The sequence below is a fragment of the Balaenoptera musculus genome, chromosome 10, assembly GCF_009873245.2.
Source record: "Balaenoptera musculus isolate JJ_BM4_2016_0621 chromosome 10, mBalMus1.pri.v3, whole genome shotgun sequence".
NCBI classification, from domain to species: domain Eukaryota; kingdom Metazoa; phylum Chordata; class Mammalia; order Artiodactyla; family Balaenopteridae; genus Balaenoptera; species Balaenoptera musculus.
The window spans coordinates 92106781-92127892 of NC_045794.1; the positions used below are offsets into that span (position 1 = coordinate 92106781).

The 21112-nt window shown below is 58.7% G+C and overlaps 1 protein-coding gene across 1 annotated transcript in view; it reads left to right on the top strand.

The window, feature by feature from the left end:
• The window catches only part of TOM1 (target of myb1 membrane trafficking protein), a 46244-nt gene that overhangs the window by 21177 nt on the left and 3955 nt on the right, over positions 1-21112 (top strand). The window contains exons 2-12 of the mRNA XM_036866575.1: positions 1746-1830; positions 4897-4975; positions 6062-6211; positions 6590-6724; positions 6837-6986; positions 9298-9414; positions 12036-12169; positions 13822-13855; positions 14263-14356; positions 15095-15215; positions 19105-19180. Of these exons, the coding sequence (XP_036722470.1) occupies positions 1746-1830; positions 4897-4975; positions 6062-6211; positions 6590-6724; positions 6837-6986; positions 9298-9414; positions 12036-12169; positions 13822-13855; positions 14263-14356; positions 15095-15215; positions 19105-19180 (1175 nt within the window). The remainder of the gene's footprint in view (positions 1-1745; positions 1831-4896; positions 4976-6061; positions 6212-6589; positions 6725-6836; positions 6987-9297; positions 9415-12035; positions 12170-13821; positions 13856-14262; positions 14357-15094; positions 15216-19104; positions 19181-21112) is intronic.

A 21112-nucleotide genomic window follows, 5' to 3' on the forward strand; every position in this document is an offset into this window, starting at 1 on the left:
GACCTGAGACGTCCAGTACTGGAGTTTGCAGGCAGTTAGATAGAGCCGGGTCTTGGTGCTGAGATGAGGACCTCCGGGAGGCCTCACTCCAGTAGATATTCCCTGGGGTCTGAGGTTCTCTGTTAGTCCAGTGGTTTGGACTCGGAGCTCCCACCACAGGAGCTCGGGCCCAACCTCCGGCCTGGGAACCAAGATCCCGCAAGCCGGTCACTGGGTGTTCCTCCCATCCCCTTAGGTGTCTGTGGTCCCCCACCAGTGCCTGGTAAGTGCCCTAGTTGTGAGGAGACATGGATTCTGCATCCTCCTAGTACGCCATCTTGTGTCCAATTGGAACTTGTTTTAAAGTCAGGTTTGCATGAGGATGGAATCTAGAAGATGGAGAGGGCAGGGAAAGTGGGTGATGTGAACGCAAGGACAGCACTTCAGTTTTTGTTTTTTGGTTTTTTTTGGCTGCGTTGGGTCTTTGTTGCTGTGCGCGGGCTTTCTCTAGTTGCAGCAAGCGGGGGCTACTCTTTGTTGCAGTGCGCGGGCTTCTCATTGCGGTGGCTTCTCTTGTTGCAAAGCAACAAGGCACCCGGGCTTCAGGAGTTGTGGCTTGCGGGCTGTGGAGCGCAGGCTCAATAGTTGTGGCGCACAGGCTTAGTTGCTCCGCGGCATGTGGGATCTTCCCGGACCAGGGCTTGAACCCGTGTCCCCCTGCGTTGACAGACGGATTCTTAACCACTGCGCCACCAGGGAAGCCCCAGCACTTGGATTTTAAAGAACGTTTTTGAAAGTCCTACAGTATGTTCTGTTCCCGTGTTCACTGTTCACCCACCTCCTCTCACACTAGAGCACACAAAAGGCGGCCGGGTCCCAGCACTGAGCAGATCTTACAGCAAAGGGCCACCGACTGTGGCCTCGACAGGCCTGGAGAATCTCGTAGTGACTCCTGGCCTGGAGACCTCACCCCAAGAGCCAGATAGACAGGATGGTTGCACAGCATTGTGAATGTACTAAATGCCACTGAACTGTTCACTTTGAAATGGTTAATTTTATGTTGTGTGACTTTCACCTCAATTGAAAAAAAAAAAAAAGACCCACCGCCCACTGAGTACCTGTTTTGCACCAAGTACCATGCTTATGCCTGGTTTGCATCATCAGACACCCCAGGGCGCTTCTACCCATCTACAGACAAGCTAGCTTGTAGAGGAAGACCACGGCCAGGTCTCCTGTTGGTAACAGAGTCGGGATTTAAAACCCCGTGGCCTTGGCTTTGGAGGTAAAGAATATCTCTGGGAGATTTGAGAGGAAACTGGGGGCCTCCAGGAAGAGGGAGCTGGGGGCAGGGAAGGCCGGTAGATTTACTCTCCATTTGATGCCTCTTCGGAGCTTTTTCCATTTTGAACCATGTGAATGGTTTCCAAGTCAAAAGATAATAAAAGGGTCAAGAGGGAACATTTATTTACAAATCTAAAACAAAACCCTGTCTCTATATTGTCATGTCAAAAACAAGCACTCTGAGGCCAGGCCCCCTGAATCCCTGTCCCACTCACCCAGCTGGTAGACTCAGCCATGGCTTCCTCCCCAGCCTCGCATGGCTACTATAAGAATTAAGTGATGAAATGGGGCAATGAAGGTGACACCATTTACGTGGTGCCTGGCCCATCTCTGGTGCCCAGAAAGCATCCATTGTCCTCCCCACTCCCGCTGAGTTTGTCTGGGAACCCCACACACCTGTGTGACCTGTGGTTTCTTGTCCTCAGAGAAAGCTACAGATGGCTCCCTGCAGAGCGAGAACTGGGCACTCAACATGGAGATCTGCGACATCATCAATGAGACCGAGGAAGGGTGAGGACCCCCGGGGAGAGGCGGGACGCCGGCGGGGTGGCCACAACAGCGCATGTGGTTTCGGAACCACGATCTAGTCTGACTGTCTCATCAAATGGATGAGGAGCCCAGAGATATCGGGTGTGCGGCCCACCCAGCAGCAGCAGTGCAGTCGACTGGCCCTTCCTAGGACGTCACCTGGACGGCATCTTCCTAGGACAAGGCCAGCTGGCAGCTCTTAGAATTAGGAGGAAGCCCCAAGCCCCATCTGCATGCCGTGGGCTAGACTGTGCAGCAGGGACTCCTAGCTTCCCCAGTGAGCAAGAACAGACTTTCGTTCCCTTAAGGTCTGAGACCAGCAGGGAGGGTTGTGGTCACAGGGAGGGGAGTAAACGTGCAGTGGAACCGAGAGGCTGGTCAAAGTTAGCCCTGGCTGAGCATTTCTGGTGCTCGGGTCCCGGCACCCTGCTTGGGGTCAGGCAGCCCCACCAAAGACGTGGTGTGGGGCCAGCACCGTGGTCCTGGCTCGTGGGCTCTGACCGGCATCCCTGACCAGCGGTGTGACCTTGGGCAAATCACTTTACCTCTCTGGGTCTTTGTCTCAGAGACAGAGCTCTTCGATCCTTCCAGCAATCTGCCCAAGGCCCTGAGGGGAGAGAGAGGGGATGGATGCAGGGTCACTGTCCTTCTCAGGAGAAACCAGGGAAGGGTTGGGAGGGGTGTGATGACCACAGCCAGCAGGAGGCGCCAGGTGAGGCCTCCGTTCCAGAGAAGCAGGCTCAGAAGCTGGAGCAGGATCTCAGTTCTCTCCCCGTTTTTCACTGGGACGGTCCATTCGCCCTGCGAGGGGTCCTCTCACCACGTGGTGCTTTGCGTGTGGAGGGAGCAGACAGGGAAAACCCAGGTCCGAGCCTGAGGAGGCTGTGGGAGTCTGCAGCACACGGTCAAGGCCGATTAGGACTGCACGGGGGCTGCCAGAACCTTCCAGCTCCCCAGCCGTGTGCCATGGGCTTGCCGAGGCGCTGGGAGGGGACACGCCCTCCTGCGTCTGGACTCATAAGTGTCGGGGATGAGAGTGGTGGGCAGGCGGCAGGGCCACCAAGAGAGAAGAGTGAGGCAGAAAACCTCACGGAGCCTCGTCTTGAATGTCGGGGCTGAAAGTCAGTGCTGTGTCCTTGGAGAAGCAAGTCCCCATCTCCCTTGTAAACGTCGGCAGAACTGGGGTCAGACTTGTTCAGGTGCTATTGATTTGAGCACCTCCTGGGTTCCAGGCTCTGCACGAGGCCCAGGGGACCCAGCAGTGAGCAAGGCAGACGTGACCCTTGACCTCACGGAGCTTGTCATCTAAGCTTTGGTCTCCTGTCCACTCCCGCCTTGGGTTGTGTGTGGCCTCGTGCCACCCACTTTGTGCTGTGCTCCTGGCAGAGTACTAGACCCACGGTAGGCCCACAGTAGTGGCACACAGGCCAGAACTTCTGGGTCACTCTGTAAGGAGTGGAAACAAGTCCCTTTAGAGAGCTGACGTGGCCACAGGGGAGTGGCCAAGCCAGGAGCAGAAGCCAGCTTCCCCTGAGTTGGAGCCCCGAGGGCGAGGAGCTGCCCCAGGGCATTGGGTTGAAAAGCGCCCTCACACTTCAGGGACAGGGTCCCACCCCGTCCGGGGCCGTGGCCCTTCACCCCTCGTGTCGTCTCCGTCACAGCCACCCCCGTGCAGGTCTCTTCCAGAAAGCCTTGCCTGCCGCCTTCAGTCCTGTCGGGGGGCCCATGTCATGTCAGGGTTCCCAACTCTGTCGACTTGCCCTTGATGGATTTGGCACTGACAGTCTGACAGATGCCCAGCAGACAGCAGGACAGGCCCTCCCCGGCCTAAGAAGCGTTGCTTGAGCTCCTGTGGCGCGCTGGGCTCTGGGGAGGCAAAGTGTCAGAGGAGGACGCCACTCCTGGCCTCTAGGGAGCTTCCTCTCTAGCCGGGCAGTCCCGGGGTCAGTGCACCCAGGAGATGGAGGGCTGGGAAAGCGCCATGGGCGAGGCGGATTTTAGCTGGGCTTCTACCCGGTAGATGTGGAAGTTGGGGGCGGCCACGAAGACTCCTAGGCCAGGGCAGTCCGGGCAACGTGGGTTTCCCCTGTACAGGGCTGAGCGGCAAGGGTGCAGGCGGGAGGCCTGGGGGCAGCAGTGGAGTTACCGATGGGGCGGGGAGAGCAGGCTGCCGCCGGCTCCACTTCCCCGCCGTGACCACGCGGGCTCGCCAGCCCCGCCCTCCACCTTCCCCCAACGCTGGCGGCCTCCTGTCACGCCCTCCCCGCCCGGCCCTGGTCCAGGCTCCTGCCTCCGCCGAACCGCGTCGTCCCCTGCTCCCCGCTGCTGGCTGCATCCCATCCTTCACGCCCAGCTGTGGCGCCACCTCCTGGGAGAAGGCTTCCCTGACCTCCGGCACCCGCCCACCCGCCCACACTCACACACTCACACTCGCTCTTACCTCGGGACCCGCTTGCTTCCCTCCCTTAGGTGGGTCTCCCTGGAACATGTGATCCTTGAAGCAGGGCCGGGGGGTCTTATTCACCAGTGCGTCCCAGCACCCCGCCTGGTGTGGGCACATCTGGTGCCCGATAAGGCCTGGGTGGAAACAGGGGTGAGTAGAGGAGCTGGCCAGGATGGGGCCCAAGAGCTCTGTGCCTGCAGCTTGTTGGTGCTTGACCTTCACTTATGCATATAAAGCCCCAGGGGCACGGTGGCATGCAGATTCCCTGAGAGCTTGGTTCAGGGGGTCTAGGGTCGGGTCTGGGGTTCCGCATGTTTAACAAGCGCTCACACCTCCCCGCTAAGGGATTCTAGTGCAGGGTGTCCAGAGACTGCGCACTGAGAATCCCCGCCAAGCAGTCGTCATCTACGGAGGATTTTGGTGGGACAGGAAGATTCTGATGTGATTAGAACCTGGGCACACAAAACAGGGCGAGACCAAGGGAGACGGGCAAATAAGAGCCGTTCCCGTCTTCCAGTGCCTCCTGATCTTAGGCACGCAGCCGCCTCTGTTGGACAAGGAGGTTCCATGCCTCAGCCCATCCTTCCTCTTGTCCTTCTGCCCAGTCCCAAAGATGCCTTCCGAGCAGTGAAGAAGAGAATCGTGGGGAATAAGAACTTCCACGAGGTGATGTTGGCTCTCACGGTGAGTGCCCCATCCCTCCATCCACGGTGGGACCACAGTCCCCTGGGGGCCCAGCAGGACTCCCAGCCACCCTGGGGCTCCTCTTTCAAGGGCTGTGGGCAAAGCACTGTCCTGTCTACACGGCTGGCCAACGAGGAGTGGCAAGAGAGGCTATTTGGAAAAGTTCTCTCTAACCTACCGGTGCAGAGAGCAGACACACTTGAGGCCCACATCCCTCAAGGGCCCGTCATGGGACGCGTGGGCAGAGGACCTGCCGGTGACACAGAAGCTCAGTGCACCCAGGCCTCTGGGGGGCGGTACCCAAGTTGGGTTCCAGTTGGCACTTGGCCTAATTGGCCCTGAGAAGCGAACATAAAGCAAACGCCAGAGGCTGAGGACAGTCCTTGCTCACAGCAGGGCGGGACAGGCATGAGCGGGCAGCCTGGCAGTCAGGGTGGGCTTGGCTGGGGGGTGGGGATGGGAGCGCTCTGTCTCCGCCTCCCCCGTGGCAGCACTTACATCTGGGTCCACCTGCTCAACTGGAGATCAGAGGCAGCTCCTGCCCGGAGTAGAGAGACAGGAGCGGGGACAGGAGTGGGGATGGGAGCGCTCTGTCTCCGCCTCCCCCGTGGCAGCACTTACATCTGGATCCACCTGCTCAACTGGAGATCAGAGGCAGCTCTTGCCCGGAGTAGAGAGACAGGAGCGGGGACAGGAGTGGGGAGGGAGGTTGGGCGCCTTTTTCCTAGGCCACGAAGTCACCATTTGATTGAAAGTTCTCTGGTTTACACCTGGAGAGCCACCTCCCCTCTAGACTGTGTTCAGCTCAGAGACGGCCTCAGGACAGGGTTCTGTGGGCACCAGAGCCACTCAGCCAGGGGCCTCCAGCCAGCACTCGGCCCTCTGCCCGCCCAAGTCCCGCTCCCCACCCCAGCCAACCAGCTGCCAGATCTGGTGTCATCCCCGCTCCTCCGTGTTCTGGGTCTCACTTCAGGGAGCTGTATCCTCTGCTGGGCCTCCCCACTGGGACGTGGGTGGGGTGTGAGGGTGGGGTCCGGGCGCTCCCGCTCCTCTGCTGGGTGCTCACGGGCACCGCACGGCCTCCAGGTCTTGGAAACCTGCGTCAAGAACTGCGGGCACCGCTTCCACGTGCTGGTGGCCAGCCAGGACTTCGTGGAGGGCGTGCTGGTGAGGACCATCCTGCCCAAGAACAACCCGCCCACCATCGTGCACGACAAGGTGCTCACCCTCATCCAGGTGAGCGTGGGTGGTGGGGGCGGGCTGGGAGGAAGGTGCCCCCGCCAGTGCTACTCCCCCCGCCAGTGCTACTCCCCCCCGCCGGTGCTACTCCCCCCCGCTGGTGCTACTCCCCCCGCTGGTGCTACTCCCCCCGGCAGTGCTACTCTCTCGTCTGATCTCTTGGGCCCGTCTTGCTCCTCTGCTGACGGGACCTCTGAGCCGGGGGTCGGGGGGAGCCTTGTTGGCTGAGGGCCTTGCTGAGGAGCGGGCTGTCCAGGTGATGCCGCCACCTTTGGCGAGTCCAGGAGGGAATTTCTGCTCCCTGGGGACCGGCAGGCAGGCTCGCAGGGGAGCCGGTGAGCAGTGATTACCGGCCGTGTCCCCTTGTCCCCTCAGTCCTGGGCTGACGCGTTCCGCAGCTCGCCCGACTTGACAGGTGTGGTCGCTGTCTACGAGGACCTGCGGAGGAAGGGCCTGGAGTTCCCCATGACCGACCTGGACATGCTGTCCCCCATCCACACGCCCCAGAGGGTGAGGAGCAGTGGGCAGGGGCGGCGGGAGTCATCCCCAGAGGGGCTTCTGCGGCTGCTTCCTGGTGGCCCCTGACCTGCCAGCCTCACTGATTCAGCTTGTTGCCTTGTAGACCGTGTTCAACTCAGAGACACCGTCAGGACAGAATTCTTCTGTGGGCACTGACGCCAGTCATCAAGGGGACTCCGGCCAGCACACCACCCCGCTGCCCACCTTGGCCCTACTCCCCAGCGACACACCCATAATGCCAACCGCTGAGCAGGTAAACGAGCCTGGGCCTAGCCGCACAGGTCAGGATGTAGGCCTGCCCCTCCCCACAAGTCAGGGCGGGCCCCTGTCAGTGTGGAAATTACTCTGCCCAGTCCTCAGGGCAGGCCCACAGGGCGTGTGTCACCCTTCCTGTTGGGAGATGAGGCTCAGAGAGATCAGTTCACTTGCCCAGAGCCACACAGTTCAGCAGAGACAGAGCTGGGATTCAAGCGCAAATCTGACCCCAGGCAGGCTCTGTCCTGCACCTGGGCCCTTCTCCAAACTGTGCCCTCCGTGGAGCCCTGCGGGCAGCTCCAGGGAGAGGAAGCACCCAGCAGGCAGCCCTTTGGCCTCAGCAGCTCCACTTCCTTGCTGGGGTTTGCTCAGGGTCTCACGTAAGATTTCATTTGGACAGAGGTTCTTGCTAAAAACGGTTCTAAAACATCTGTATAGAAAAAAATTTAAACCCTTGCCTTGCACCATGATGCTTCCCACCAAGCCCCAAGAAGAAGGTTTGAGGCATAGTGTAAGATCCTGGAGGCTGGGCCTGGGCCTCGTTTTCTGGGGCCCCATGAGTAGCTTTGCAGGACTGCCTTCCTCAGACCAGGCCGCCTGTCCCTCAGCCCCTCCCTCCCGCCAGTGAGGCCAGCGCCCTGCGCATTGGCCTCGAGCAGTTTGTGGCGGCCTTAGCTGCTGCCCTACGAGGGACTTCCACAGCCATGACTGGCATTCCTGGGTGCGCGGTCATTTTAGTTGTGCATGGCGGAGTTGCTCAAGGCCTGCACACTGGGGGTGCACACTTTTGAGGTGTTTTACAAACTTCTACGGTATCGTTTGGTCTTAACAAACAAATAAGCTTACCAACAGCCTTTCATACTCAAACCTATTTAAAGAGAAACCTCTGTACTTATAGCAAGTTATGAAATCAACCCCCAGAGTTACAAATAACATTACTAGAAAAGTTTTCCTAACAGGCATAAAAGTGGTAAAATCACCCTGTGATCCAAAACTGATGTAACCTGGTTATAATTTTAACCAATTTGCCTGAAGTCTGGCACCTGTGTGGATTAAGACTCTGATTATGTCCAGTGGAAGAAGGTTCTTGCTAAACAAGACCGAGTAGTCTGTTTAATTTCAGAGTCCCCTTCTGTCTCCTGGGACACGTTAAGCCTTTCAGGCAGCACTGATGTAACTCCCAGACTCCTTGTAATTAGGTCCCATCTGACCCGGATAAGCTGGGTTTGTGATCAGTTGTTTTTCCCTTGCTTCTGCCAGGAGCGTTCGTTAAACAGGCCAAATGTACCAAACGTTTTACGGGTCTGGAAGCTGCTGGCAAACCGTAGTGGGCCTGTGTCTGCACTCCCACTTCTTCATCTGTAAGGGTTGGGCAGTGATACCTTCCTCACGAGACTATGGTCAAGGTTAAGTAGCAACATACGTTAAGTGCTTGGACCTTAGAGGTGATCAGAATGGTAGCTGCCCTCACAGGCAGGCGCCGTGAATTTATATGGTGACACTGATTCTGAAATCACCTGGTTCAGCCAACTGAGAATGCACCAGCATTTCCCAAAATGTAGGCTGCTAAATCCTAGACCCGCGAGGTAGCCCATGGTCAAAGGGTTCATCAACCAGATCAGGTTTGGGAACGTCCACACTGGACCCTTCCTGGACATTCACAGTGTCCACGTTGTCCATGAGGACAGGAAACGCCCTGCAGAGCCCGCCGCACGAGACGCCGCAGCAGGGGCCTTTCACCACCTCACCTGAGTGCAGAGACTGTGCGACTCGATTTACAGCTGTTCCCCAAGCCAAGACTGGGACCCCTGATCGTTGAAAACCTGCTCACGTCCCTGTAACGAGTGCTCAGTCTGAGCCTCATACTCAGGGTGGGGGGCGGCACTGGGTCTCATCCTTGGAAGAGTCTGGGGCACCAAAGCGGACCAGGAGCAAGACAGAACCTGTCCTCCTAGGAGGGAGGCCTCCCTCCTCTCCCCTCAAGGGAGCCCCCCTCCAGGGCCTTGTTAGGCGCCAAGCACCCAGGAGATGCCAGAGCCCTCCAGCCACACTCCGGGCCGCCTCCGCCCTCAGCTTCTTTCCCCCTGGCCTCTCCCTGCACTGGGCGCCCTGTAACAGTTGCTAACATCTGTGTAAGGGGGTCAGCGGGGGTGAGGGCAAGCCTACCATGGGCCTCTTGGCGCAGGGCTGTGGCCCGGGAGCCTAGAGAGGGTGCCGGCAGGTCGGGCTGGTAGTGCCAGGCTGTGTGCCAGGAGTGGCAGAGGCTCCAGACCCCGGCCTCTCTCAGCGGGGCCGACCGTGTGTTCCAGATCGGGAAGCTGCGCAGTGAGCTGGAGATGGTGAGTGGGAACGTGAGGGTGATGTCGGAGATGCTGACGGAGCTCGTGCCCACCCAGGCGGAGCCGGCAGACCTGGAGCTGTTACAGGTGAGAGCAGCCGCCCCGGCACAGCCTCCCTGCCCCACCACCGCCACGGCGGTTCCTGTGGGGGACTCTGAGCTCCTTGGTCACGATGGGAGATGATAAAGCCGGGAACTCCGGGCTCCATCAGATTGGAACTCGGGGCTCTACCACTTGGTGGTTTGAACAAAATAGCCCCTCTTGTCTCAGTTTCCTCATCGGTAAGTTTGCTTCTGTGGTACAAGTTTGACATGAGTATTAAGTAGGGCTTTGCACGTGAAACACCCTCCCTGTGCCTGGTTCCAAATAGCTCCCCGTCAGTGGTCTTGAGGAAAAGCTGGAAGGTGAGGCGTCCACCTTTCAGAATATGAAACTTAGCAGGCAGGCCAGAGCTGGGATCTGCAGGCTGGGGCTCCCGTATGTCACGTGATATCCCCAGGGTGCCACCCCCAGCTGCGGCCCCACTCGAGTGAGGGGGTTGTGTGTGGGGAAAGGCACCCTCCCCACAGAGGTCAGTTCCAGACACGCCAAGAAAGCCAGGGACCCCCGAGGCCCAGGAGTCACCTGAACCTGTGAGGGGACAGAGGGCTTGGTATGATTGTCTCTTTTGTGTCATTCCTGCTGGGCCTCACATTCCTGGAGGGCGAGGCTGGGTTGTACTCATCTCTCTGTCCCTGGGCCCGACCAAGCTGACACAGTGTTCTTGCTCCGGGGTCCTTACCTTATGGTAGGAGCAGGGGGCAGGGTGGAGGGGAGTGAAGTCGGAGTCTCACAGTTGAGTAAACACACGAATATGAAGAATAAATGACAGGGCTTCCCTGGTGGCGCAGTGGATAGGAGTCTGCCTGCCAATGAAGGGGACAAGGGTTCAATCCCTGGTCCAGGAAGATCCCACATGCCGCGGAGCAGCTAGGCCCGTGCGCCACAGCTACTGAGCCTGCGCTCTAGAGCCCAAGTGCCACTACTACTGAAGCCCGCGTGCTTAGAGCCCGTGCTCCGCAACAAGAGAAGCCCCCGCTCGCCGCAACTAGAGAAAGCCCTCGTGCAGCAATGAAGACCCAACACAGCCAAAAATAAATAAACAAAAAAAAAATTTTTTTTTTTTTAAAAGAGTAAACGACAGAAGCTTGAGTGAGTTGGGAAACGGCAGAATTGCTGTAGCGCAGTTAATTTTGGGTGTCCCAAGCCAAGGCCTTGCGGGTATGAGCGATTTTGGGGACTCAGAAGGCTGGCTGGCAGGCAGGGGTGACACAGGGACAGCTGATGCGCACTGAGCATGTCCCGTGTGCCAGGCTCTGATGTGGACACGTGATATATATACATTCACTCACTTAACCCTCCCCCTCCCCCCCATGAGGTAGGTACTCTTGTTATCCTCACATCCCAGGTCAGCAAACTGAGGCAAAGAGAGGTCATGGGATGCCCCCAGGGTCACAGGGCTGGTCAGCAGCAGAGCTGGGGTATGAACCCAGGACCCTGCCTCCACCAGCTGCTCTTCTGCTCTTGAGAGGGGCAGGAAAGGAAGTAGGGACAAAGCTGCGGTGTGCTTGGTCGTGGGGGGAGGAGAGGGGAGGCCCGCAGGATGTTGGAAGTCCCCTGGGCCTGCCCTGCCCCACGCTCAGGCAAGAGAGGAAATCCCGGGAGAGGGTCTGACCCCGGGGGAGGCGGGGGCAGCAGGGTCTGAAAAGAACCAAAATCAGTGGTCTTCGTGATGCCAGGAGAAAAGTGCTGGCGCGTGGCCACAGTCAGCAGTGCCTGACCATCTGTTGGGACCTCAGGACCGTGACCCGGGCCCCCGTCCACATGATGGCAGGCACCTGAGGACGGAAACACTCAGTCCTACAAATAAAAAGCCTGTAAATGCTTCGGCTTCTAATTTTTTTTCTTTTTCCCAAACAAGTTTAAATACATAACACCAACTGATTAAAAGTCAGTTGGCGACGTGGTGACTAAATGCAATGTGGGAACAGAGAAAAAAAGGACGTTAGTGGAAAAACTGGTAAAACCTGAATAAAGTCTGTAGTTAGTTAACAGCATTGTACCCACATTAATGTCATAGTTTTGACAAATGCCAAACTCAGGAGAGAGGCTGGGTGAAGAGTTTACAAGAACCCCTGTGCTGTCTTAATTTGGCAACTTTTCTGTAAATTTAAAATTATTCCAAAATAAAAAACATTAAAAAAGAAATTAGTAAAATAAATAAATATATAAAAATTAAAAAAAAATTAGTGAGAGTAATGAGGCAGACATTCAGAGTCGGGATAATAGTTGGATCATCCAGTTTATTTTTTATGCTTTGGTCACAAAAAACCTCAGTGCACCCAGAGAAGTGGCAGGTGTTCCGCCAGCCACCTCGCAGTCTTGATTTTTCCCCGAAGCAGAGGTGCGGGCAGGAGCTTAATCCTGAGGTCCGCACAGGCAGGTTAAACCCACAGCACGGCCCCCATGTTGGTCGTCTCCTGTGTGCTAAACACTTAGAAATGAGATGCCAGTGCTCGTCCATAGAACCCCAAAAGCTGTTCTGTGCAACCTCAAGTCCAGTCTGGAAACCTCTCCACCTCCAAGGTGCGCCCGGGGCCGGGCGTCCGGTAGAGACGGCCTCGCTCCGGGTCCAGCAGCTGTGATTGTCTCCCTTCCTCCCCCGGCAGGAGCTCAACCGGACGTGCCGGGCCATGCAGCAGCGGGTCCTGGAGCTCATCCCCCGCGTCGCCAGTGAGCAGCTGACCGAGGAGCTGCTCACCATCAACGACGACCTCAACAACGTCTTCCTGCGCCACGAACGGTAGCCCCACTCGCCGCCCCGCCTCCGGCCAGCCGCCCCACCTTCTCCCCTCCCTTCGCCCCTGTTCGCACCCTCTGACTTCTCACCTCCCTCTCAAACACCGGGTCAGCCGCCCAGCACACGTGCCCTCAGCCATCTTCATCCAGCATAGGCAGGAGCGCCCGCCCTCCACCCCACACCTCCTTTCCTGCCGCCTGCGCCCCTGCATCCAGGAACACAGCTTAAGCTTTCTAACTTAAGCAGAAAAAGAAGTCATTAGGAGAACAGCCTTTATTGAATGGATAGCTTTCAGAATCCAAAGAAGAATAAAAGGCCTCCCAGTGGGGCAGGAAGGACAGATGCCAGGGCAGTTCAGGGGCCTCCGGGGCAGAAACTCCTGGACCATGACCCCAGGGTGTCATCATGAATACATGGGCTCCAAACGCTTGCCCACCTTGTACCATTCTGTCCAAGAGTCAGCTCCCCAAGAGGAACTCTGATTGGCTCAGTGTCCTTGTGGACGCAGGTGTGGGAGGGGACAGGCCCCCTTGACCACAGTCCCGCCGGGATCACAGGAAAGGGGGGAGCAGCTCCCCAGAGGAGCACTTAGGTGTTGTTACAAAGGCAGAGAGAGGTGCTGGGCCTGCAGAAATGATGTCCCCCACGCTTCCTCTGTAAAGCGGAGCTCATGATTCCTTGTAGGTAACTGAGGGCCCATGCGGTTATCCCTGTAAAGCACTCGGTGGTCAGGCTGTCTGGCACAGGATACCAGTTATGCCAGCCGCCTCCAGCCCCTGGTTCATTTCATGTTTTTATCTATCAACAAACACTTACTGAGTGATTCTGAATCAGGTGAGGGGGCGGGGCCGTGGCAGGCCACGGCTGCCTGGCCTCTCCTGCTCGCTGACTTGGTGGGACTAAGAGCCCCCGCCATTTGCCATGTGGGCCGTGAGGTGGCCCAAGGGCCCGATCTAGGGGTGACTGGGACCCCACTGACACCTGTTGATCAGACCTTACATTTGTTTGGTGGTTCACTTGATCCTCACACCTGGGAGGCAGGTTCCACTGTCACCTGCTTATTAATAGACGGGAGACTGAAGTTCAGAAGTGAGGTGATTTACCCAAGGTCACACAGTGAGGGACAGGGCCAGGTCAGGAACAGATCTCAGACCGAAGTCCTCAGTCTACCCACCAGCCCCTTGACCTGTCTAGGGCGGTTTTAAGTGGCTCCATAAAGCAGTGTAAGAGGTGTGTGTCTTCCTTACACCGCTTTAGACACACACACACACACACACACACACACGCACACGCAAATGTATGTTACTGAACAAGTTCCAAAACACAGTACTTACCTTTGCTGTGTGCACGCACCTCCGTTTCCTTTTCTGCTTTAGTCTATGCCTGTTGTTTATTTAATGCTAATGGTGACTAAGGTGACCAGATAATTGATAATCTAACTGGGACACTTGCAAGTGAAAAAGGGGCCCTGCTAATACTTCCCTGGGGCAGCAGGCATAAACTGGATCGGTCCAGGGTAAACCAGGCCGTGTCATCACCCTGTTGGTGACCCACGCTGCTGGTTTTGAGACCCGCAGTGGGAGGAGCTCCGGCCTGGCTGTGCTAAGGGTCCGCCCTAGTCCTTCTCCTTGACTCAGGTCTTTTCTGTCTCGCAGGTTTGAACGCTTCCGAACAGGCCAGAACGCCAAGGTAAGAGGCTGCTTCTCCGTGTTAACGGGAAGAAGGAGGGCTGGGCTCACTTCCCTCCCCAGGTATCCTGGTTGGGATGTGCCTTCTTAGCCAGAATCTCCAAGAGGGCCCCTTCGAAGTTCTTATGTCATTGTGCCATTAGGGTAAATAGTGTTCTGCCACCAGCTGATGCCCCGGGGTCTTCCGGACCTCCCAGGCCTCCAGCTGAGCTAGATAGGCCAAGGGGAGGAAGAAAGACTCCCTGACTCCCAATCTCTGCTGCAGGGACGGGGTGTGGCCGGGGGCGGGTGATATTGCTGGTGACAGATCCTCAGGCAAAGAATGAAGGCGCCAGTGCTTCAGGACAGAAGGGAATGAGGCTGCAGGTCAGGTTGGGAGGATGACGGTGGCCTCTCCCCTGCCCCCAGGCCCCAAGCGAGGCCGAGGCAGCCGCTGACCTGATCGACATGGGCCCTGACCCTGCAGCCACCAGCAGCCTCTCGTCCCAGCTGGCGGGAATGAGTAAGTGCAGCGTGCGGGTTTCTGGGCTGAGGGTACCTTACATACTGCGGGCACCCCTACAGCTCTGGGGGTGCCGTCCCATTACACAGTTGCAGCTGGAGTGCCAACAGCAGAATCTTGGCCCAGACCCCTCCTCGCCAGGCTCCAGTGCTGAATCTTCCTGCAAGGCTGAGCGTCCAGGACAAAACACAGGGGACCCTCCCTTGCAGTCCCACAACTCCTGAGCCCCCTCAGATCTCAGAAATCCCACTGTTGTGTGGTTTCCCATCGACACCGTGAATTCTCCCTGGCCTGAATCATCTGGTGAACCTGGGCACGTCACTTGGACATCCTGGGCCCTTTTCCTCCTCTGTAACAGGGGCAGGAATGGGCCCTGCTCACAGGTCATCGTGAGGCCTGGATAAGCTTCTGCACAGAGCGGGCTTAGACCAGGGCCAGGCCCAGAGTGCACTCCTGGTACGCGTTAGCCATCGCCACCGTCGTCGCTGTGATTAGCGTTATTGGCCGCCTGCTTCATGCCAAGCCCTTGGAAGTAACTGAGAGAGAGGAAGTGACTTGCCCCTAGTCCCTCAGCCAGCAGGTGGCCTGCCCAGTCCGTACGCCCCCCGACCCCGCCGCCACTCCAGGCCACGCTGCTTTTCCAGAACCGACCTGGGCCTGGCAGGGAGCAGCTCAGCCACGGCTCAGTGTCCAAGGACAGCCGGGCAGACCCTTCACGTGGCCTTTCTGTCCCCACAGGCCTGGGCTCCAGCAGCGTGAGGGCTGGCCTGCAGTCTCTGGAGGCCTCTGGCCGCCTGGAAGATGAGTTTGACATGTTTGCGCTGACGCGGGGCAGCTCCCTGGCTGACCGACGCAAAGAGTGAGTGGCCGGGCCCCGCCCTGGGCCCTGCAGTTTGGGTCACCCCCTATCAGGGGAGGGCCTCTCTCCAGGTCCCTGCGCCCAGTTTGTTGGTGGGCACACCAGCCCCTGCCTGCACCCCCTCAGGATAGCAGAGTTCCTTCCCCCGAGCCAGTCCTGCGAGGCCCGGGGAACCCTGTGCCCTACAGGCAGGGATGGATGGGGGGAGGGATGCCCGTAGGTTGATGACCAGCTAGGTGCCAGGATCTTACATGATCTGCTCCGATGAGGAAACCAAGACACTGAGGGGCTGGGTCATTTGCCCCAGGTCAGTCAGGCAGCTAACGTTCGGAGGCACTAGGTTGGGAACCCAGGGCCGTCTGGTTCCGAAACACAGTGTCTCCAGCCCAACCCAGCTCTCCACTGCGCTGTAGGCTGTGTACCAAGCCCTCGGGGGCTGGTCCAGTCATTTCTGCTGTTCCGTAACCAGCCAGAGAAGTCCTGTTACCCCACCCAAGTCTGCCTGCTCTGCACTGGAGCTGGGCTTCTGTCCTTCCCTGGGACTGTCCATCTCCATCAGGGAGATGCTTTCAGCAGCCGCGGCACGCGGCCGAGTGTCCACCGGGGCCAGCTTCCCAGGACCGGCTCCATACAGGCTGGAAGTAGTTTGCTTGGGGTTGTTGTCAGCCCTTTGCTTATAACCCCGGGGCAACCAGGATGTACAGCCAAGGAAAGCTCTGGATTAAGGGACCTTCCCAGCGGACTCCCCAGCTCCCTAGTGGTCATTCTGGTGTCTTGGGGAACTGTTGACGGGCCTCCAGAGGGCCCAGGGATCCCCTCTCCACCCTGGCCAATCCAGGTGGAACTGGACAGGCTGCTCGCAGCCCTGCCCGCTGGCCTAACCAGCCCTGCGCTGTGAGCCACACCTCTAGTCTGGGGCAGAGCCTACACTCCCGAGCCCAGGTGCTCCAGGACCAGGGGCTCACGGTCGCCTGGGAGGTAGGGGCGCAGTGAGGCTGCTGTGTGGCTGCAAGCTGATGAGTCTGGTGGGGCTCGCAGCCTGGAGGGCAGCCTGCCTGAGAGCCCCAGCCTGGCTGAGGTTTGCTGCTGCACCGTCACTCCTCTGGGGAGCGGGGTCCGGAAGAACAGAGAAAAGCGCACCCCGAGCTTGCCCTCTGGGGCCCGCAGCCTCACGGGGGGAGTGACATGCGTGCGGACCACTGCTGTGCAGTGCCAGGTGCCGTCCTGGAGGGGTGTACCCAGCACTGTGGACTCGGAGGAGGGCACTCAGGACTGGACCACGCAGTGGGGAGGTCAAGGCGGCCACTTCAGGCCATGGAACCGTACGTGCAAGGGGTCAGAGACAGGGGAGCACGTGAGACTCCGGGGCCAGGGAGGACGTACTGCAAGGGCAGCACGAACCGTCTCAGGTCATGGGTCCTCCTGCAGGCCCTCCCTGGGGAGGGGTTTCCACCCCAGCAGAAAGCGCCCTGCGGATGGGAGTGTGCCCGAGCCTCCTCTTTGCTTTGCCAGCCTGCCTGGCCGTCCCTCTCTGGTGCATCAGCTGGGTCTTCTAGCCCTGGTCACCTGGCTGGCCTTTGGACTCCCCACCTTGCCCTGTACCCTGTGGCTCTTGAACCCTCCAAGACCTCTTCTGCCCACCGAGTATCTGGCCCATGCCTCCCCCTGGCCTGTGCCGACCACAGCTGGCACAATCACGGCCTCACCAGCTGACCAGGCTCTTCCACTCAGGATGCCAAGTAGAGCCGTGGGGACATCTGTGTGAGCAGAGTTAGGGTCACCTTAGCCAGGTTTGGCCGGAAGCAAGGGTGCTCTTTTTTTTTTTTTTTTTAATAAATTTATTTATTTATTTTTATTTTTGGCTGCGTTGGGTCTTTGTTGCTGCGTGCAGACTAAGTGGCGAGTGAGGGCTACTCTTCGTTGCAGTGCCCAGGCTTCTCATTGGGTGACTTCTCTTGTTGCAGAGCACGGGCTCTAGGTGCGTGGGCTTCAGTAGTTGTGGCACTCAGGCTCAGTAGTTGTGGCTCGCGGGCTTAGTTGCTCCGCAGCATGTGGGATCTTCCCGGACCAGGGCTCGAACCCATGTCCCCTGCATTGGCAGGCGGATTCTTAACCGCTGCGCCACCAGGGAAGCCCAAGGGTACTCTTCCTCAACGTCTTCCACGCTCACTTGCTTCCCAGTGCCGCTGTGTCTTCTTCAGGCACTAAGTGTCACCCCAAGTGGCCCCGGGTCCAGCCCCTGCCCCCCAGCCTCACCGGGACCACCTGAGGGGTGGCCCTCCTCCCTCCTGCGCCGGGCACAGGGCCGGCAGTCCCGTGTGCGTCGTGTGGGCCCCACCGCTGCAGGCACGGCCCCCAGGGATGGCCAGGCTTTGGCCTTGGGGGCTGTATGAGAGCAAGAGAGAGACGGAAAAGCGGAGGTGGTGGGGAGTAATTAGGAAGGAACACATGGTTCTTTTGAATGAAGGGCATCGTCGTTTTCTGTACGTTCCTGGGGCTGGACATGCCTCATCCCTGCCTTTCCCCCCAGCACACCCGCTGCATCTTAGGTGCACGGCCACTCCCACCCCAGAGTGAGCGGGCCTCCCTGGGTCAGGATGCGCTGCTCAGGCTTTGGCATCTCCTCCTCCTCGCCAGCCCTTGTTGCCCCAATTAGCCAGGGGTGCTAAGCTGCCCTCCAGAAGGGCTGGCGCCCCGCCCGCCGCCCGGCCTTCGGCTTGGCCGCAGCCCACTTGCATGGGCACCGGTCGTGGGGGCGGTGAGCTCGCTGATGAGCGCACTCTCCTGGCTGCCTCCGGGTCCTGTGGGAGGAGCGGACGGCCGCTCTTCAGAGAGGCTGCCTGAGAATTGGGGGCTTTCACTCGAGAGGCCTGTTTAAGTGCCAGTCTACCCGGTCCCCAGGAGGGCAGCTTGGCGTTACGAGAGTCCCATGTGCTATGGTCTCGGCTCCTGAAGCCTCGAGCTGGACCAGCCCTGGCTCCAGCAGAGGGTGAGATGCTCCCCAACCCGCCCCACCTGGAAGAAGAGCCCTCATCTCTATCCGTAGCGGCTTTCCCGTTGAAGCTGGAATTCCGCGCCCTCGTCTGTGCCTCAGTGACTGACCCGGTCTCACCTCCTCTCCGCCAGCAGCTCAGGGCGAGGATACCTGCTCTTTCCCAGTGCCAGGGCTGAGTCCCCAAAGCCTCCCCTGGACATTCCCTCTGTAGCAGTCAGAGAGACACCCAGCCCCCTCGTTAGCACAGGTTTTCCTCCCACTCCTGGTTCATTCTCTCGCTCCCCCTGGAACCTCACCTCAGACGCCGCAGACACCTCCTTCCCCGTCCTCCTCTGCCCGGAAGCTATGGTGTCAGCTCTGATTTCCTCCCAGTACCCGCCGACCGGCACCCCCCAGAGGACATTCAGAATCCTCCTCACCCGCAGTCTGCACGTTTGTTTTCAGCTGCAGAATGGGATTCCCCCGTTCACATGCAGCCTTGCACAGAACCGTGATTTCTGAAATTATGGAATGGGAGCAGCTCGGAAAAGGGTCTAGATACAAATTCTCTATGACTGTGGGGTCAGTGACGCTATTTCTCATCCAGATCTGGTCACAGGAGGTTGGTGGTCTTGGTCTTTGGCCCCCAACACCTTCCCTCCCCTCTCCAGCCTTGCTCTGCCTGTCGTGCGGGTCACACGTCTGATCCTGGTTCCCGAAGGCAGGAAATGAGACCCTTCCTACCATCCTCAGGCAGGCCTGCAGAGTGGGCGCCCTTCCTGGGGTCTGAGCCGCCCCTGCCCAGGCACGTCCCAAGTCCACATGGGCTGTGAGTCCAGCTCATCCCCACTCAGCCGCCTCTGTCCTCACGTCAGCTGGCATGCCTGGTAAGGCAAGGTGACCTCTGTGTTTCAGGGTAAAATACGAAGCCCCTCAAGCAACAGATGGCCTGGCTGGAGCCCTGGATGCCCGGCAGCAGAGCACCGGAGCGGTAAGCAGAGGGGCCCTGCCGCCACCCTGGGGACTGTCCAGAAGGAGGGCCAGGGGGTGCTTGCCCAGCGGTGCCCACGGTGGTTGATAATAGGCAGCGTGAGAGGGCAGATGGGAGCTGAGTCAGTATTCGGCCTCACTGCCCCTCCAGAGACCTGTTATCTGCAGGAGCGTGGACAGAGGGGGACGGGAGAACAGACCCTAAGACCACAGGGTGGCATCCAAGGGTGCCATTTTTGTTCCATTTAACTTCTGGACTCTGTGGAGTGACAGCCACATGCCCACACTGCGCAGGCTCTGTGGGCGACCCCTCCCCCTCGCAAGAGCTCGCAGTACGGTTCTCGCACCTTTGCATTTGTTTCTGGATGCCTTTAGGGAAGAGAGAATTTCTGTCCCAGTAAGTGGGCTGAGTAGCTCCTTGGGAGGTGGTTAGAAAGTGCAGGACCTGGGAGCTGGAGATGCAGGGGCAGTGAACAGCGTGGCAGAGGAGAGGGTTGGTGACAGCATAGGGCTTCAGAGGCCGAGGTGGGACTGGGAGCTCGGAGCCCGAGGGGCAACTGGGAGGACTGGGTTTATGCCACGTGAGGTGGGGGCCCTGAGCAGTCCTGAGCAGAGGGGAACGTTTATCTGGCTTCCGTTTTAGAAGGACCCAGCCTGGAAGCTGGGAGAGCGGTCAGGAGGCGGTGGAAGCTGCCCAGTCTTTTGGAGTCGGGCGCGGGGCAGGGGGTGCAGGAGGGATCCCCAGCGACTCCCCACGGGCGTCCCCAGCATCCCAGGAGTCATTCCCAAGTCAGACAGGGCAAGACCTGGAACACTGTGGAGGTGGGACCAGCGAGGACTCAGATGCCTCCTGTGTGCGTTGTGGACCTGCTGCCACGCAGAGCGCGTTCACGCCCCGGTCTCAGAGCCTCCCACCATTTTTCTTTGTAAGCAGTCATTTGTTGAGCCTGTGCCCTGTGCTGAGGACTCGGCGTCCCCAGCTTACTGAGTGAGTCATCACACAAACCCTTAAGGTGTCCCCTTTTACAGATGAGAAAATTACAGAGGGGGGTTAAGTGAGACCACAGATGTCACATCCTTAGCACAGTGCCTGGCACGCAGTGACGCTTTTAACCTTCACGTCACTGCAGTGTGGTTAGTCCCACTCAGGAGGACACCACGGCTTAGAATTGAGGTCATTTGCCCATGATCTCACAGCTGTTGGTCTGTCCAACTTGGAAGCCAGCACTGGTAACGAGAGCCCCAGATGGCCTGCGGAGCTCTAAAGAGCAGAGGTGTTCCCCTGCTGCTCGCCCTTCCTTCCCCAGGGGCCATCGTTCTGGCTCCAGGACCCCATATGAATCCAGACACCCGGGAAGCCCTTCCCTCCCGCGCCGCCTGACCTCCCGTGGGCGGAGGCTGGCCGAGCAGCCCGGCTGAGCTGTGACCGCTGCAGCCCAGGACGGGTGTCACTTGCCCCGGGGCACACAGCACCTCAAGGGCACGAGGAGCACTAGATGCAGGTCTCCTGACTGCTGCCCCACCAGGCAGGTGCTGCCCCACCCGGCAGGTGGCCACGGGGCAGAGACACACACACTCCACTGCCTGCAGAAAAGCAGACGCTGGTTAAGTTCTGCTCGTTCATCCCTGATGACTTGAGAGATTTAAGTGACTTCCACCAAATCAGGGTATGACTTCCTTAAAACCAGGTCATAAACATCTGCTCCGAGGTGCTTACGTCTGGCTGAGGGGTAAGGCTTTCTCCCTCTCGGTTGTCAGCACGTGATCCCAGGCAGCAATGTACAGAATGGAATCAAGTGCCAACTCTGTGGGCAGCCAGTGGCTGCCCCCCGGGGTTAATGAGTCCTGGGAGGTGGGGATGCTGGACGGCATGTGACAGGCCCCGGGCTGGGTCTGTCCAGGCGGGAAAGGCAGTCACGGGGTGATGGGCTGG